We start from the raw sequence: 18,882 nt of genomic DNA on the forward strand, positions 1-18,882 counted from the left end.
ATCAAGGGGGACGGACGTGCCCCCCCCCCCGGATTCGCCGCCCCTCTTTCTAGTTTAACTTTTAACTTTGGAGATATTGTAGGATTTGTCTTCCCCAAATCCTTTGCTCTCGTCACCAGTTATCAACTTTTAGAACTCAACTAAAGATATACCTAAATTGCTTACACTATTAGTCACTGCTTTTTTGTTTTTCCGTGCAGTCAGAATCATGAACAGAAGTTGGTAGTTTTTCAGTCTCATCAGCCCCTTTGGTTAGGCAACTAGATATTGGCGCTTTTTAAATTCCTGGTTTTAATAGGATAGGATAGGATGAGGAATTCCATATTTGGCCCATTTACTAACAATTGCCAATTTTGCCTACTTAGTACATTATCGGGTAAAGCAAATTTGAATTGCCTACTTCTATAACGCAAGTGAAATTGTTGCCAATAATTAAATGATTTTCATCATGAGAATAAATATTAATGCATAATGATGTAATACGAGATGTTTGGAGTTGTTGCTATATAGTCCGTAAAATATACATTTAGCCTTGGGACTTGCATTTATTTTGCCTTTCAAAAAGAAACTACGATAAACATTTTGAAAATTAAATGAATGGTACATGTTATTCAGTTAATTAACAAACTTCATCTTCACCCAAACTCACAACAGGGGGAGGGGGGGGGGGGGGGGAGGGGGGTAATTTTACAAGGAGCACTAATTTGTTTTCTTTTTTTCCAAACTCGTGAGAAATATTTAGCGCCGGAATCAGCCAGCCGGCGAATAAGCGGGGGGGGGGGGGGGGGGGGGTGTAAGGAGCACTGATTTTGTTTTGCTTCTCCAAATTCGTGAACAAATTTTGAGCGCCGAATCAACATTCACCCCCCCCCCCTTTGCGCAAGGGGAGGAGGTCCGTCTTCTTTTTAATGTTAAAAAAGTTTTTTGGCCACGGGGAGGGGGGCCTGCCCCCCCCCTATGATCCGCCACTGCCCATGAGAACCGCGTTTGATTTAGATCTCTTCTCATTTCAAGACAATAGATATGAATATGTAACGGTTTCCCCCTTTTCTTAAAAGTTTGTTATCAAAACTGATTTATTTATTCATGATTCGTTCATTTAAAAAATTTATGTTTTCATTTATTCGTTCATTTATCTATTTATTCATTCATGATGACAGATCTATCATCTAGAGCCGATCAGTCATCCGACACCCACCCCATTGGCCTTTAAAATGTTCCCGAAGTTACCCCCCCCCCCCTCCCCCATGCATGGATAGATATTTTATTCCAAAAATAGTTTCAGAATTAGCCACGTATCCCGTGGATTATAGTACAAGTGAATCAACACGTCCAAATATCCTGATAATGTGCACCATTTTATGTGGCTGACGATCCTATTTCTCTTCCTATTTTACAGTAAATAGGCCTATTTTAATAGACATTGAGGTATTAATTCTAAAAATCAGAAAAAACATGGCACTTCATACATCTAGATATACAGCACGTGTACAGAAAAATCTCAGTGCAGAGTAAAAAGGTACGAGTCAGACTTCGAATTTTGGACATATTACTTGGTAGGTTCTACTACTCAAACTTTTAAAGGCATTTTTACAATTTATATTGTTGCTGTTCACATGTTGCTCTCAAATTTTAGTTATTATTAATTCAATCTGAATCAATAAGATGTAGATCTACCCGTCTTAGGGCGGCTGGCCAGCAAGCTCGAATCTGAACCCCGCTACCTGAGGCGTCAGGCTGAGCCAGGGATCGATGAAACCTGACCAGAATCGCCGGCTTCAGCCTGCATAATGCATGAGCGACTTGTTTAACACGAATTAAGACTCGTGTCTCATGAGTGACGATTATTCCAAAAACAAGTTGAAAATTTTAATTTTCACATTCTTACATAAAAAAAAGAAGACTTTTTTCTTTCATCACTCGGAGTTTAGACTCTAAATTAACAAATTAAAACTGGGTTTACTTAGTGAGTTAGTCTTTAGCCTTTCTGTTTATTAATTCTTTGTTATGCCACCATAAAATTGAATTGTGTATTTTAATGATTCAATTATTGTTAATGTATGTCAGAGCAGGCGCGTAGCCAGGGGGGGGGGGGCTGTGGGGGCGGCTGCCCTCAATAAATGCCGGCCAAAAAAAGAGAGAGAGAAAAGAGAAGAAATAAAAAAAAGTAAGAGGATGTTCTGGGAAGAAAAAGGAGCAGATAAAGAAATATTTTTGAAGATTTAGACATTATTAAGAGCTGAAAACGGTACAACGAATCGTCTTCTTCCTCTAATAATTTAATAGAAACATCGAAGCTTCGCACGGGAGGGGGAACTAAATTCAGAGAAGGATTAAGAGTTGATAACGGTACAAAAATCGTCTTCGCTCTTTAATAATAAAATAAAACATCAAATTTTCCACCTCCCTGCACCCACCCCCCTAGGGAGCACGCCCTGTAAGTGATTCGCACGCTTTGCATGGTCACTACCGTCCTCCCTAAAATAAAATCCTAGCTACAGGCTTGTCTCAGAGACTTTAAAAACATACCGATAAAACATACTTTAGAACATGGGAGTCATGGCAGTTTATCAAGTAAATTACCATCACTTTCTCATTATAGCTGGACAATTTTCCCCCAAAAGTGTAGTTTTGTCTTCTGAGTTCTGTTTAAGTACTACTTTTAGCACTAATATAGACCTACTTTTCTCAATACCAGTATTGAAGCCCTTCTCCCCAAAACCAACAACAATGATAATACTAAATAATCTCAAACAAAATGTATCTGTGATGTGCTTAGCTCAATGTATGTACCTGAAACTATAGCTGTATGACTGTAGTGTATTTTTCAAACTTCAAAGTACTGTAATTTTTTTTGTCTCTTTCATATCTAGCTCAACCATGGCCTTGAGATACCTGTGAATATTAGAGCATGAAGAATCTACCTCCATCTCATTACCAATCATTCTAGTAGCAGTAACATAATAAAGATGACAAGAATTGAAAGGTAAACATATATGAAAATTCTCTCTATATTGGTCAATTTATTAAATGCATGAAATCATTCAAATGTATTCCTAATGACAACAGTTTATATTCGGTGTGCTTCATCATTTTAAGTGACATAAAATGATTCCAAAATTTGGTATGTAATGAAAATGACAAAATAGTGTCTTCCAAGTTGTATTTGACAACAGTATTGATGTTGTTATTGTCAACAGTGAATTCTTCAATTTGTTTGGACATTGGAGGATGGATTGTGTTTAATAATATTGAGGCAGTCAATAGCAATGCATTTTGCAACATTTCACTTTTTACTTTGCCCCATATTCAGATGTACTGCACATTCCATGATTACTTAATCATTACAAATGTGGCATCATTGTGAAGGCAAATACGAATAAACAGGCTTTTCAATGATAACAACATCAATTGTGATAAAAATAATAATAATAATAATAATCTTTTAAAGTCCACTCCAAATTTTATTAAGTTAAATCAAAAATGGAATTTTTTTTTGCCCAATTGATCGTGAGCCTGGCAACCACTGAGCAGCGCCAGATTGACGTTGCTCTATTCCTTATTGTTGAACGGCAAACAAGGTAGCAGCAACTCCCGTCTTTTAACGTCTTTTGGTATGACGTGGCCGGGGTTCGAACCCACGACCTCCCGGTTGTGGGGCGGACGCTCTACTGACTGAGCCAACACACCTTGTAACAAGGGAGATGTCAACGCTCTAACTTGAATTGCAGAACTTTTTTATTATTAAGGGGTATTGTGTTATAATGTAGAGCATTTGTGGTTTATGAAGTGATTTACTGTGATTGCAACATTTAGATTAGGATATCAAAATTATTGCATGAAAATGATTCTACCACCAGGCACCATACCACATCCCTTCATGACCTTCCATATTCCTGATATGAAGATGAATTTAGGGATGCTAAAAAACCCAAGTACCGGTAACCAACATGGATTACATTCTAATGAGTCTAACCATATCCTGTATGGGGATAGAGCAACGTCGATCTGGCGCTGCTCAGTGGCTGCCGGGCTCACGATCAATTGGGCAAAAAGAATTTCCGTTTCGGTTTAATAAAATTTGGAGTGGACTATTAGGCTATTATTATTATTATTATTATTATTATTATTATTATTATTATTAATAAAGGTCTGGAAAATTATCACAGAATGATTAAAAACTGGCAATGAATGTTTAAGATTTTTACAAATTGTCTACCACATTTTTTTGGTTAAAAGTATTATAGCTGAGAATTAAATGAAGAGAAATATGAAAAACCAAGTTGGTATTCACTACTGCATTCTTAATGCATGATCCACTATGATGGGATTTGAATTGTTCCTTCTGTGAATATAATTTCTGGCAGGATTTGATTGATGAATACCTTTTGCTGGTCCAAACAGCCCATCCACATAATTAAAAACAATTCCGTTTTACCGAAGCCAGTGTCTCTTCGAGTTTAAGTTCATTTACAGAACTCAAAATGTTCCTACATGTACTTAGTTTTTTTGATTATTTGAAATAGAAAAATAGAAAAGGCATATCAGAAAGAAACAATTTTGAATACAGTTTCTATTGTAGCATTTTACCAGGATGTTGTCCTATTCTACATTGTCTATTTAGACATCAAATTATTGTTCAAACAAGCATGTATGATTTAAATGTAGCTTTTAGACTCATCCATTCTTTACAATGTGTTTACAAAACTCAGATATATCTTTATGTTATATTCATGTGAGATGTAAAAACTCTTTAATGGAGTCATCTTGCTGATAAAGATCCCTCTCCCTTTCCTTTTTTTTTCTCTTAATGTGATGACAGGTTTACAACTCCACCTTCATTTGAAGAAGTTGATTTGTCTGAAGGTGAATGCCCGTTAGATTTGAAAGATGTGAGCAAGTCAAGAAAGGAGCTCTGGCTTATCAGAGCACCCCTTGGTGTAAGTTTATTTCATTTTTATGCCTCCGCCACCGAAGGTGGTGCCGGAGGCATCATGTTTTCGGGTTGTCCGTCCGTACGTCCGTCCCGTTTGACCGTTATCACAATATCTCAAGAACCATTTAAGATTTAAACTTAAGACTCGGGAATAGTATTTATCACCATAGGAAGACGATCTGATTAGATTTTGGAGTACGTAGGTCAAAGGTCACAGGTCACAGAGGTCAACTTATGAAATTCCTTGTATTGAGTTTGTTAGCGCGATATCTCAAGAACCATTTGAGATTTAAACTTCAAACTTAAGGATAGTATGTATCACCATAGGAAGACGATCTGATTAGATTTTGGAGCACGTAGGTCAAAGGTCAAGGGTCACAGAGGTCAACTTATGAAATTCCATACATTGAGATTGTTATCATGATATCTCAAGAATCACTGGAGATGTAAAAACTTCGAACTTAAGGATAGTATGTATCACCATAGGAAGACGATCTGATTAGATTTTGGAGCACGTAGGTCAAAGGTCAAGGGTCACAGAGGTCAACTTATGAAATTCCATACATTGAGATTGTTATCATAATATCTCAAGAACCACTGGAGATTTAAACTTCAAACTTAATGATAGTGTGTATCACCATAGGAAGACAATCTTATTAGATTTTGGAGCACGTAGGTCAAAGGTCAAGGGTCACAGAGGTCAACTTATGAAATTCCATACATTGAGATCGTTATCGCGATATCTCAAGAACCACTGGAGAATTTTCACTTCAAACTTAATGATAGTATGTATCACCATATCATAATATCTCAAGAACCACTGGAGATTTAAACTTCAAACTTAATGATAGTGTGTATCACCATAGGAAGACAATCTGATTAGATTTTGGAGCACGTAGGTCAAAGGTCAAGGGTCACAGAGGTCAACTTATGAAATTCCATACATTGAGATTGTTATCATGATATCTCAAGAACCACTGGAGATTTAAACTCCAAACTTGTTTAAATTGCTCTATGGCGGAGGCATCATTTTCGACTGCGCGCAGTCAAAATTCCATCTAGTTTTTTTATTTCTCCAGATTTTTACATCTTTTTTATTCTGTAGACATTGATGTTGTGTAGAAGTTATATTTGGATTACAAAATAGTAAATACACAATGATTTTCAGCATTGAATGATTGATATTCCTTTGAATAATAAGACTATAAGTTTAGTGGTACTTGATTGAAATACACAGTACATGCTTGTATTTCATTGCATGGAGTATGTTAGGTATTTGACAGAATCGTTTTGAGCCAGAATCATTGAGTGTAAGTTTTGAAAAAATATAAAGGCCCAAATTCACAAAGGAGGTTTGAAGACAAACCTAGGTTAACGTGCATCATATTAAGCGTTTTTGACGCGTTTCAAACCAAGGTTTGTCTGAACCTTGGTCTGAAGCGCATTGAAACCTAGGTTTGTCGACAAATCTCCTTTGTGAATTTGGGCCCTTATGTTTGTAATGATTCTTGTGAGATGAGATGTCACAGCGAGAATGAACATTTCTATCCTACAACCTGTAGTCCTGTACATACATATACCTATTGTTTGGAGAGGGGGGGGGGGGGGGGTTGAGGGTGAGGAGAGGAAACACTCCCTGCTTGATATTCATTCATTCATTCCATGTATTAACAGTGATATTTTGTTGTTTTGGTTCAGTTTGATGGCTCCTCTCTCAATGGTGTAACATTGGATCTAGATGGAAACTCGGTTGAATTTTCTTGTGAGGAAGGAGCTGGCAAAAAGTATGAAGCTATGTCTGTAAGGCAGCTGAAAGAAAATGAGGTAAATGACAAGAATAATGACAGTATACACCAAGATATCAACGCTCTTCAATACTAGCATGATATTCTTTCTCTCTTTCCAGAGTAGATTTGAGAATTTGAAGAAATAAACATGAATATTTCATGTGCAATACCCTCTGGAAAAAAGTGCCCCTCCCTCTTTACTTTCGTAATATAGAGATATCGACTGCTACGAGAGGACTTGCTGTTTTTATACGCTCAAGGTAAATTTGCCTCCGCTGCTATCACCCCAAGGCGCGCCTGGGTTGGTGGCGCGTCAAGCTTTATGAATCCCAGATATCTAACTGTTCAGATGCACATTGAGCTATCACTTTTAAAATATATAATTTTTTTTAAATATAGATATTGCTCAGGAAGGCATGCCAATAGTTAAGAAATAAATGCACTGCTTCTTTTTGCAGTTTTGTTTATCCCATGATGTTTTACTCTCTGACTTGTGTAGGGGAGGTATTCAAGAACTAACAGTGTAGTAGAGGAAATAATTCAGAGTAGTGTACCCAGAATATTCCCCCATTATCTTATCTCCTCCAAAAAAAAAAATCAGGATTACTAAACGTAATTTGTTTATCTTCAAATAATGGAGCTACTATAAATGTTTTAAAAAAAAGATAAACATAGATTAATTAATGTTAAGATTTTTAACACTCTTTATTTCCTTACTCATTTTCTCACATAAAGGGTCAATCTCCATATCTGCTGTTACCATCTCAGGAAGAAAGGAACCTTGAACCAGGTAATAAAAATGATACATTTTTTGGTTGTCCATGGTTTAATGTTAGCAACCTGCAATATTTATCATTGTATCCAAGGATATGCTGCGTGGGGAGCAGCAACATTTACCACCAAATCATTACATAAATGTTATGCTTGTCACTGGTATGGAAGTTGTGGGTTCGACTCAAGGTCAAATAAATAATCTCAATGAGTTATCAGATTCTTGTGGAGAAAATATGATCACTACTGAATTTATCTGTAACAAAATAAAATAAAAACTAGACACATAGATCTTAAACCAAACATGTAACTTTAGATGGGACTACGCTTTCCAAACAGCTGAAGCGTTTCCTCAATTACTTTGCAGATATTTTTTAAGATCGGTAAATCCACCTACACAAATTTGTTGCTTCTTCATAATGACCAAAACATGAACTTGTATTACCTCTAGGAATGTATAAAAGGAAGGAAATGAAATTCACCATGTCACTCTGGCCCCAAATGGTATGATATTTTAAAGGGATAGTTGAGTTCTTGTTACAGACTACAAATGCCTTCAAAGTGCATGGTTATTGCTCTTATTCTTATATATATGACATTTCTAGTGCTCTTTTAGGACCTAAAATTGCTATGAAGGTAATATTAGACCCCAAAATGTGTGAAATTTAGCCAATACGATTATACCAATTCAGCTACACTTTCAAAAAAATATGGTGACCGTTAATTGATTAATTTAAGAATAATAACCAGACACGGGACAGCTGGTTATAACCAACCCAAAAAAGCCAACATTGGCATTGGCTGGAATAAAACGTATAAGGAGTTATCTCATTTTTTCAACAGCTGATTCAAATTATCAAATATTTGTGGGGCACCACAAATATTAGAAATCGTTCTGATTTGAATCAATTTTGATCAAACAAAGATGATTTTGTCGTTTAAATTGCATGTTCTTTCAATATTTGATACTCAGTTTTTCATTATCTCACAAAAAAATAAAAATGTGTGTAGCGTCCTCTGCAAAAAAATCAAATATCCCTTTAATTATTGAAGGGAACACATTAAAAGTAGTACCCAAATATTTGTTGATTAGATACTGATGTGAAGCTACAAAGAGCTATTGTTCATTACAGAAAATGTGTTAAGAATTTCAGATAATTTTTGGATGTTTATAAAATGATAAGTATGATAAGAATCTCTATCATTAAATATTGAAGATGATCTGCGTCAGATCAATTCTGGTGCTTTTTTCAGTTCAAATGAAATGTGTTATTACTTCTGTCCTAAATGTACAGTATTTAAGATCGTATAGCACGGTACTATTTAAGATTTTACAATGAAAGTGAAAGTGGGTGAATAGAGAATGACATAAAGGGAAATCCCTTTTTTATCTAGAATATCTTTCCATTTCTCTATAGAAATACCAATTTCCATTTGATTGATTACTGGTTCAAGTTTTGACATTTTTTTAACCTTGTCATATTAAATATGTCATTGGATTTTCCTCAAACTTTCACTGATCTGTTTCTCTCACTTTTGGGGTATATATTTATTTTCTTTTATCTAAACCAACTGAGAATCTCAGAGGACTTCCCCTTTAATCAAAAAGAAAAAAAATAAGAGGACTGAAAAATAGAAAAGGAAATGATTACCGGTATGTTTTATTGCATAGAAGATAATTTTATTTTACTCCATACTGTTAAGATTTTGTTTGTCATGCAAGTAACCACCCCCCCCCCCCATAGCTGTAATTATTTAAAACTATTCCATATATCGCTATGAATTTGTTTTTTCTGAAAGTGTTACGTCCCCCAAAAAATGTTATGTAATACTCTTACTCTTTAATAATGATATCAACCATATTCTTCCAGCACATGTTACTTTACATGGGAATGAAGGAGAAAGTGACCATTCAAAATTCCAGTCATGCAGTTTATTGATAAATATGATAAGATGTTATCGCATCGTGCATACAACATTGTACTTTCAATTTGAAGGATGTTTTTATAGGATGTTCTTAATTTCAATGTCAACTTGCTATTGTTTCATGTTATCCCCAAATATGGAAGTGTTGAGCATGTATTAGTGAGGACATTTTCCTAGAACAGGAGGATATGTTGCAATTGAAAGTTATATCCATGTGGTGGCATCGGGAATTCTTAACTTGGCATTAGTGGAGACTGCCTTTGGTTGTTTTGTCTACCGCAGATTTTGTTTTATTGGTTGTTCCTCAACCTTTTTTTAACTTTCATACAATCTGGAGGTGTTTCACAAAGATCCTGACTTAAACATTGTGGAAAGCCATTGATACTATTTTGTAGCCTTAAAATAAAATATATTCAAAAGCAAAAATTCGAAGTATTCTAGACTTTTCATAAATTCCACATCAAGAACATGAAATCTCCTTGATAAAAGAAAATATGAAAGATTTGAATCAACATTTTATACTTTTTGAAATAACTCTTACAAATATATTTTCAACGGTGATAACGGCTTTCCATAATTGTTAAGTCTAACTTAGAATCTTTGTGAAACACCCCCAGGGCCGTAAAACATCCTTTTATAATGAAGCAGTGCTATTATTCCTGAAATCATGTCATTTTCAGTTATCTTTTACACTTTATGAACTTATGATTTATGATTCTGGCTTTGTTTGATTAAAATACTAGTATCTGTAATATATTGTAACCATACATGTTATTGTTGCAATCAATAGTCTTTTATTGTTCTCATTATAAACAGTCTCAGGTAACGCCAAATCAACACCATTATTGATGTTGATATGGCTTGACCTAAGACTGTCCATTGCAACAATTTTTAAAATAGAGAACAAGCTGATAAGTTTATTTTCAAATTAATAACTTATCGGTTTGGTTATTGGACTTCTAGTTTAATGTGTACAACATGAAGGAGTTTAACATATTGCCTAGGAAGTTCAGTCCATCAATTGCTGTGTAATAAGTATTGAAAGAGATACATGTATCTTTACATCTCAAAGCATTCTTCTATGTTAATTTAATAGTCCCGTGCAGTGATAATGTTCAGTGCCTGGAACAGTTCTTTGCTTCTGATACTGTGGTGCATGATATAGATTGTGTTTTGGGGTTGTCAAACCTCAAACTATACTAGGCATTAAATGAACCAGATAAATTTGGGGCTTTAGAGGTCAAAGGTTACAGGTTCATGAATGTGTAGAGGTGTCATAGTTTAGTGGATGTTACATTTTCTCGTTCTATCTCTCTCTCTGTCTCCAACTTTCTTTCTCTCACTCGTATCTCTCTATTTCTCTTTGTATTACATACTCTCTCCTCTTTCCAATTCTTCTTTCTCCTGTATTTACATGTACTATCTCTGTTCACATTAATGTATATTTCATATGTATTTAAATTTATAGGTTTATTTGTAATTTTTTATTTTGTTTAATATGTAATTGTTAATCATTGTATTTTGTATGATATAGCGCTTAGAGACATGGGTGGTAAGCGCTTTGTAAGCACCGTTTTTATTATTATTATTATTATTATGTGTCTCACTCTTTTAAATCCTCTTCCCTTTCTCTTCTATAATGAATATTTCAATGATGTTTAATAGGTCCTGCTTTCAAAGGCCAGGTTGTGATAATGGAATCACTGAGCTTACCTCCTTCTTCAAGCCAAAGCCTTCCTGAAATGAAACAATCAGAAGCTCCTAAGATGCCAGAGGGGTTGAGGCAGAGGTTCAAGCCGTTTGGATGTGGTAAGCTAAAAAGGAAATCCTTTATCAATCATGGAATTGAGATGAACCTCTTTAAAAAGTGTTTGTAGACTAGTGGAAAAGTGAAACTGTATTTCACTCAGAGAATCATGTGTTCCCCATTGTCAAATAAACTTACAAACCAGTATATTAAACAATGTCTTTCCTTTAAATTTATTTTTGTTGTTGTTGTTGATTGCTTTGAAAAATGCTTTCTGTGTAACAAATTATTTCTGATCATGTCAAATAGTACCTACTACATGTACATATTTATTTTATGGAAATTTATTTCAGGTATGTTTTTAAATAAAACAAGGATGGCATTTGCATTGTGTTTGTCTTCTTTAAATCTATTATAGACTTCTTATCCGACAAGCGTTTCCAATCTGTATCTTCCAACCTGAGTTCAATATCGCTGGCTTTTTTTTTTACCCCACCCCCATATATATTAATCTGTTTTTTTCTCCATAAAGTAGGATACCCTGTACAAGGATATCCTCTCGTCTCTGCCCCCCCCCCCCCCTCAACCTCTCTCACACTCTCTCATCCTGCACTTTCTTGTTGAGAACTGAAATCCAAAGCAGAATATTTTTGTATTCTTTTAATCCACTGCACTTTCTTGTCAAGAACTGAAATCCAAAGCAGAATATTTTTGTATTCTTTTTAAATCCAGAGAAACCATGGCAAGGTGAGGATAAACCTTCCCCTTCTTCTCAACCAAAGAAATCATCCTCATCAAGGATGAAACGGAAGATCAAAGAAGAAAATACCCCGAATGATGAAGTCCTGGACCATGTAACCAGGGTTACTGGGCTGGAGACAGTGGATGGGAGGATAGTAGACGAAGAGGGAGAACCAGAACCAGAGAGTAAGAAAAAGATGAAGAAAGCAAAGAGGAAACATATAAAAGAAGAGGTATGTTTGTTTTTATTATATATCAACGATGGTAAATGATTTATTTCTTCAATTTGAGTAAATGGAATTTTAAAAATAATCATATTTGTTTTGTTTTTAATGCATTTTTTGTTAATGCCTCGTTAAGAGGCATTATATATTCGGCATTATATATTTGGGTTGTTTGTTCGTCCATCCGTCTGCCCCTATTTTCGTTCCTGCAATAACACAAGACCCATTGAACAGATTTTACCAGAACTTGGATGGAGTATGAGCATGCAAGGATGAACTGATTAGAGTTTGGGTAGAAGGGGTCAATGGTCAAAGGTCATAGGGTCTAGCAATATCTTTTTACCATGATTACTTCAAAAGCATTGAAGCAATTCAAGTTTAACTTGGACAAAGTTTATATAAGCATGCACTGATGAACTGATTTGATTTCAGGTGTAAGAGGTCAAAGGTAAAATATAAGGTTATGAAAGTGTAAAAATCCCAGAGAATTTTCTTTTAAGTCTGATTATTTAACAAAAATTGAGCAAAGCAATTGAGTTCTTGAAGTCTGTTGTAAAAGTTCACAGGATAATTGATCAATGAATAAACATTTAAATAGATGCATATTAGAGACAAAGTCGTATTCATCTTGTTTATTATTATTATGAGAGAAACAGCTTTGTTATATAATTTTTTTAATCAACAGTTCAAAATGTATAGACAGATGGCTTAGTGTTTGGGACATAATTTAATTGCATTTTGTTCAGTTTTGATTGCATATATCCTCATATTTATTTGAGTCATTCTCATACAAAACATGCAATGATTAGATATCCTGTTGATTATGGTGTAGATTACTCATACAGGATTACTAACACATTGATGTTAGTAGGGAAGGGAGGGATGATGGAGCCTGGAGGATAGACACAAATAGTTTATAGAATAGTAGTGCTAGCGGAGTTGACTGAAGTTCAATCAATATCTGCTTACTGTACTATTAAAGTAGTCACCCAAAGAAAATTCACGACAACTGATAATGATGGATGGAAAGATTTTCTCTTGAAAAACACAAATAATTTGCTCAAAAATCATATAGATATCATGGAAAGGCCTAAAATGCTTTGTGGCTAGCTGTGTCTCGCATGTGGCATCACAAATCTTGACGCTCTACAGAGGACTGCTGTATGCAGAAAATGTGGATCTCAAAATTAAAGTTTTTGAGAGATGATTACTGCGGGCCCCAAACATATTTTGAAGAGGGAAGATGTTACATTTGATCAGCAATGCTTCCCCTTCGCAATGATATGAATTTTGCATCAATTCAAAACACTTTTAATTTGGGTGACTACTTTAAGTGTGTAATACTGTGTGGATGATGTGTGGAATGCTGCCAAGAGTCTACCCCCCACGTATGGCTCGAGAGAGAGATCCCTGTGAAGCTTGTTTTCCATCTCAGAAGGACTGTCAGGAAACCGTACTCCTGTTTCATAACTTGATGTTTTGCCCGTCAGCTGTCATTTCATGAAAAATTCATTAGTCATGATAAAGTAGTAAAATGTGTGCCATTTTTTAAAGGACAAAACAGTTCACTTTAAGTTATTTTGTGTTCTGGGCCAGGTGGGCCAGATGCTTCCCCTGTCATTTGTAATGGTTAACGAGGCTGTTGCCATACTACTATTGTATGTTATGTAACTTTTTTTTCTTCATCTCCTTTTATGGCTCATTGAAAGGCCTCCAATCTGGTTGTGACAAATTATATGATTCACACAATTTTGCTGATTATTCAAGACTTTACCTAAACATTACCTGCTAAGAGGTTAAGCATAATACTCTTGATTTTTGTTTTGCTAAGTTTTTTCAAATTTGTTTAGTGCTGCTTCTTCAAAAACCTTTTTATTACTTTGATGAAATATGACTTCATTTCTAAAAATGCTAGAACTTACAATGGAATGTTAACAGCTCATGAGAAGAAGTTTGTTATCACGATCACACCAATCCCAAGTGTAATTATGATTCTCCATCAAAGGTTTTGGTATTGATCTGTATCAAGCAGATGATCGATAAGAGGAAGAAGAGCAAAGAGAGAGAGAGAGATAGACTAACTGAAAGAAAGACAGACAGACATATATACAGAGAGAGAAAGAGAGAGAGGGAGAGAGAGAGAGAGAGAGAGAGAGAGAGAGAGAGAGACAGAGACAGGCAGACAGACAGACAGGCAGACAGACAGACAGACATACAGACAGACAGACAGACAGACATATAGATATAGACAGACATACATATAGAGAGAAAAAGAAAGAGACAGACAGACGGACAGACAGAGGGGGACATACAGAGGGACAGACAGACCGATGGATAGATAGATAGACAGACAGACAGACAGACAGATAGACAATACATACACAGAGAGACAGACAGACAGACAGTCAGATAGACATACATACACAGAGAGAGAGAGAGAGACAGACAAGTGGACAGATAGATATACAAACAGAGAGAGAGAGAGAGAGAGAGAGAGAGAGAGAGAGAGGCCTGAGAGGGGGTGGGGTGTGGGATGGAGGATTCAAATATCATATAGAAAACAAAAGGGACAGCTTTGGACAGGGTCCAGCAGTTTCATGATAGCTCTTTCGGCACTGCACCTGTACATCCTGAAAAAGGATTACTGACAATCTAGGAAACATGTTCCACATTTCCCTGACCAAAATCACCCAATTACCCTGGGCAAGGAGACCTTTCATTCTTTGCAGGCTATTTCCCAGGTCAGTCTAATACTCAGTTACAGGCAAAGTGAAGATTGATTAGTTGCTGCTCTTTTTAAAGATAAAGTTGAGTTCTGGTCATGCAATTGCAATATGAAAGAAACGGTGTGGAATTGATCAGAAAAGGTTGATCACCTTCTCTTTAACTAGAGTTATTGATAATGTTAATATTGCATTTGAATCGAGTGTAATCCTGACTATAACAGTAGTCACTATCATTGAAACATACATGTAGTTTGATGTAATGAACAAGATATCATTTCCTGCACCTGGGTCAAAATAGGAACAGAACAAAATTCCCCTAAGTATTTTGATTGGAACACAAGACAGAAAGGTCCAAAAGACAAAATTTCTAGGACTTACAGTCTTTTAGTCTAGAGAATATTTCTGTCAACTTGGCTTTGCCTTACCCTTTTATTTGCTGAGCTGATTTGACCCATTGCCTACTGGAAATGGGTGGTTCCTGTATTAATCTCATAAGAATGTGAGATTTCAGGAGTTAGTGGGTTCAAGATGTATTATAGGGACAGTCCCCAATGACCCAAGGTCTGCCCGTTCATTAAATTGCCGTTTAGTCTACAACCAGTTCGTCTACTACCCAATTGGTCTATTCCCATATGGTCTACACCCTGCCTGCCTACTATCCACATGTTCTAATACTCATTTTATGTACTTATCATTTGGTCTAATGACTGTTTAGGTTATTTGGTTCAATTCCCATATGGTCTAATCTCCAATTAGTCTACTACCCATTTAGTCTAATCCCAGTTTGTCTAACGCCTATTTTCTTCTACCATCCATAAGGTCCAATTATCATTTGATGATTAAATGGTTATAAGACCATATGAATACCGGTAGTAGACAAACTAGGAATAAGACCGACTTGAATTTAAACTTAGTGAGCAATTGGCCAAATTTGCGGCCAAATGGGTAGCAGACTTATTGGAGATTATCGTTAGACCAAATGGAAAGTAGACCAAATGACTTTAATACCCTGAAATGCCTGAATAGGCGAAATGATTATTAGACCATGTAAGAGGTAGATGGGCTGGGTGTAGACCATTTGGGAATAGACCAATTGGATAGTAGACAAACTGGTTGTAGACCAAATTGGCAATACACCCCCAATCTTGCTTTCTTTATTTGTTGCCCTTGGAGATGGCGAGTCATTTCTCTTTTTCTGAATACCCTTTCCTGTTGCTTATAGACTTCTTGACTGGTTGTATCCACAAGAAGGTCATCACTTGAGCCGCCCAGGACAGGGCCATGCAAATCATTGACCATTGACTTTTCACTGGACTGGTAGGGAAGAAGAGAGAGGGAGGACTTTAAAAAGAATTAAATTTATACATATTTTTTAATTACTCGTTGTAATAATAAATGAAGGAGGGAGGTTCTTTTAGTTTGTTAAAAAAAAAGTAATTTATACTCTTTGATTTACTCCATTCCACATGGGAGGAAGGGAGAGGTGGGAAAGGGGAGGAAGTTATTGGTTGGTTGGTTTCTTCGCTCAGTCAGTAGAGCGTCCGCCTCACAACCGGGAGGTCGTGGGTTCGATCCCCGGCCGCGTCATACCAAAAGACGTTAAAAGACGGGAGTTGCTGCTACCTTGTTTGGCGTTCAACAATAAGGGATAGAGCAACGTTGATCTGGTGCTGCACAGTGGCTGCTGGGCTCATGATCAATTGGGCAAAAGAATTTCCATTTTCGGTTTAACTTAAAACAATTTTGAATGGACTTTAAAAGATTATTATTATTATTATTATTATTATAATTATTTGTTTATTACCTGACTGCTGAGAAATCCTGTGGATGATTGTAAGTAAGCAACCATGGGACCTACGGCTTTGAGTCCTCTCCGAGGGACTTGGTAATGAGGATTAATGCTTTAATACCAAAAGGGCCCTAGCGCATCGACTTGGTTTGGATGGAACCCAGGACCTCCCAGTTATGAGACCACTGCTCTACCACTGAGCCGTCACGCTTCACTATGGTTATAATATTGTATAATGACTTAAAGTAACAATTGATTGACAGGGCAGAGGCGGAGTCAGTGGAGAGGTATCTTGATCTGTCTCATTCAACCTATTATCAAGAATAGTGAAGACAACTGATGACCTCAATAAAACATCCTTATTTTTTCAGAAAATGATATAGGCCTATGCTAGTTTGAATGGGTCGGTGTGTGTGAAATGTTGCTCTAATCTCTCTCTCTCTCTCTTGTCATTCTTCAGGTTGCAGAAGAGGAATCCAGACCTGAACACACGGATGATGTCATTGATGAAGGCGGGTCAAGTCCAAGGAGAAAGAAGAAGAAAAAGAAGAGCAAAGACAAATAAATAGTACTCTTGTGCAGGGTCATATTAAGGATATGTGACGCTGTTTGTGTATTTCCTTTCTTTTTCTTGAATTACTTTATAGAGCAGATGTATGCCCACTCTTATACCTTGGCCTCATAATTGCGCCAGGAGTGTCAATTTTGGCAGACATGACACATTTAATACCTGTGTTCACTATTATTGTTATTATTATACCATAGTTAAGTTTCCTGTATAGACTTGTATGGAAAAGGACAGAAAAGCTTATGAATATTTATATAATATTGGATTGCCTTAAGTGTGATACAAGAATATATGGCTCGAGCTATGACAATATTGGACCAGTCGAAGATGAGTCTAATATTGTCATAGCGAGAGCAATATATTCTTGTATCACACGAAAACAAAGCCATACAATATTATCATTATTATCTATAGTAGTCTGACTAGCGAAATAACAAAATTTGACTTACCTCAGTAAATATGGCTTTGTTTTTGTGTGATATCGCTAACTGAGCAATACGAAAACGATATTGGTTAGTCATCCAGGTACTGCGCTAAAGATATTGAATACACTAATCTGTTGTACCACTTGGAAGCCTCATATAGATAATAAAGTATAATATTAAAGATAAATGAAAGTAGGCGTGTTATATGTTAATATACATTTCAAATAAGTTGAAATGTATCTTGGACCATAAGGCAAAAATTGTGATTTGGTATGACATACTTTGTACCATACATACCACAAGACTGAAAAATCTCTGACAAGCCAAGATTTGTTTTAATAAAAAGAATAATACCCGTCGTACCGTACCACAAGTTTGCAAAAGTATATGGCCAGCCCCCCCCCCCCCCACACACACAATTGAACGTCAATGAAAAGATAACACTCCTTGTGCAGTTTGATTATGTCCTGCATTTTCCGATTCCGATTGCACATGTCTTCCAATAATTATGTCTCATTAAAATCAACTATTTTAATTAAACAGTATTCTTGATTCTTTGATTTCATTTGAACATGTTTGTGGAAAATGCGCTATATAAATACATTACTATTATTATTTTGAAGATTGTGCGTATGTTTTGTGAAAGAATGAAAAGAGAGTTTCAGAGATAGAAAGAGAATTAAGAAGAAGAAAAAGAAAAGAAACTATTATCAAAAACTAGAGATCTATGAAGAGTACGAATTTACAAATAGAAAACGAAAAAAGAAAGAAAAAAGTTGAAAGGCGTAGATATTCTCAAAAAGAATGAAACACTGATAACACCAAAAAACATCAACAACAAAATTAAATCTTTTTGCTGAATATACTTGGAAGTGTGTAACTGTTGTGCAATGTAAAATCACATTTAATGAGAGTCTTGAGATGATAGACAATTATGCGTTGTCATTAATGTCATATACCAGCCTGTACTTTGTGTAGTTTAATTTTATCAATATCATTAAACTATTTGGGTATTGATTTTCATTATTCTAATTATTAATGGTTTATTCCATAAAATACATTGTATTGATGGAGACTGAAATCAAGTAGACAGGATAGGGTTTTACTACGATGGAGAGATGTGTGTGGGGAAAAAAAGGCAGGTGTATTAGATTGGGGAGATGTGTGAAATGATGAAGTTCTACATGGATTTGATAGTAGTAAGTTTGGGAAAACTAGTTATGATTTAGGATGGAATAATAT

At 35.7% G+C, this 18,882-nt stretch overlaps 1 protein-coding gene across 2 annotated transcripts; it reads left to right on the top strand.

The window, feature by feature from the left end:
- The first annotated feature begins 1,466 nt into the window (after nucleotides 1–1,466).
- On the top strand, nucleotides 1,467–18,185 carry LOC584144 (DNA-directed RNA polymerase I subunit RPA34). Of its 2 annotated transcripts, none has more exons than XM_784022.5 (8): nucleotides 1,467–1,556; nucleotides 2,874–2,986; nucleotides 4,823–4,940; nucleotides 6,635–6,760; nucleotides 7,459–7,513; nucleotides 11,086–11,229; nucleotides 11,900–12,141; nucleotides 17,108–18,185. In XM_784022.5, the coding sequence occupies exons 2-8, from the start codon at nucleotides 2,970–2,972 to the stop codon at nucleotides 17,210–17,212; spliced, it is 807 nt and encodes a 268-aa protein (XP_789115.2). In that variant the 5' UTR covers nucleotides 1,467–1,556; nucleotides 2,874–2,969; the 3' UTR covers nucleotides 17,213–18,185. The 2 variants fall into 2 exon arrangements, with proteins under 2 accessions (XP_789115.2, XP_011662295.2); XM_011663993.2 differs by having other exon boundaries at nucleotides 1,502–1,519.
- Nucleotides 18,186–18,882: the final 697 nt, after the last annotated feature.

This window comes from Strongylocentrotus purpuratus, unplaced genomic scaffold, assembly GCF_000002235.5.
Source record: "Strongylocentrotus purpuratus isolate Spur 01 unplaced genomic scaffold, Spur_5.0 spur5_scaffold_6, whole genome shotgun sequence".
Lineage (NCBI taxonomy): Eukaryota > Metazoa > Echinodermata > Echinoidea > Camarodonta > Strongylocentrotidae > Strongylocentrotus > Strongylocentrotus purpuratus.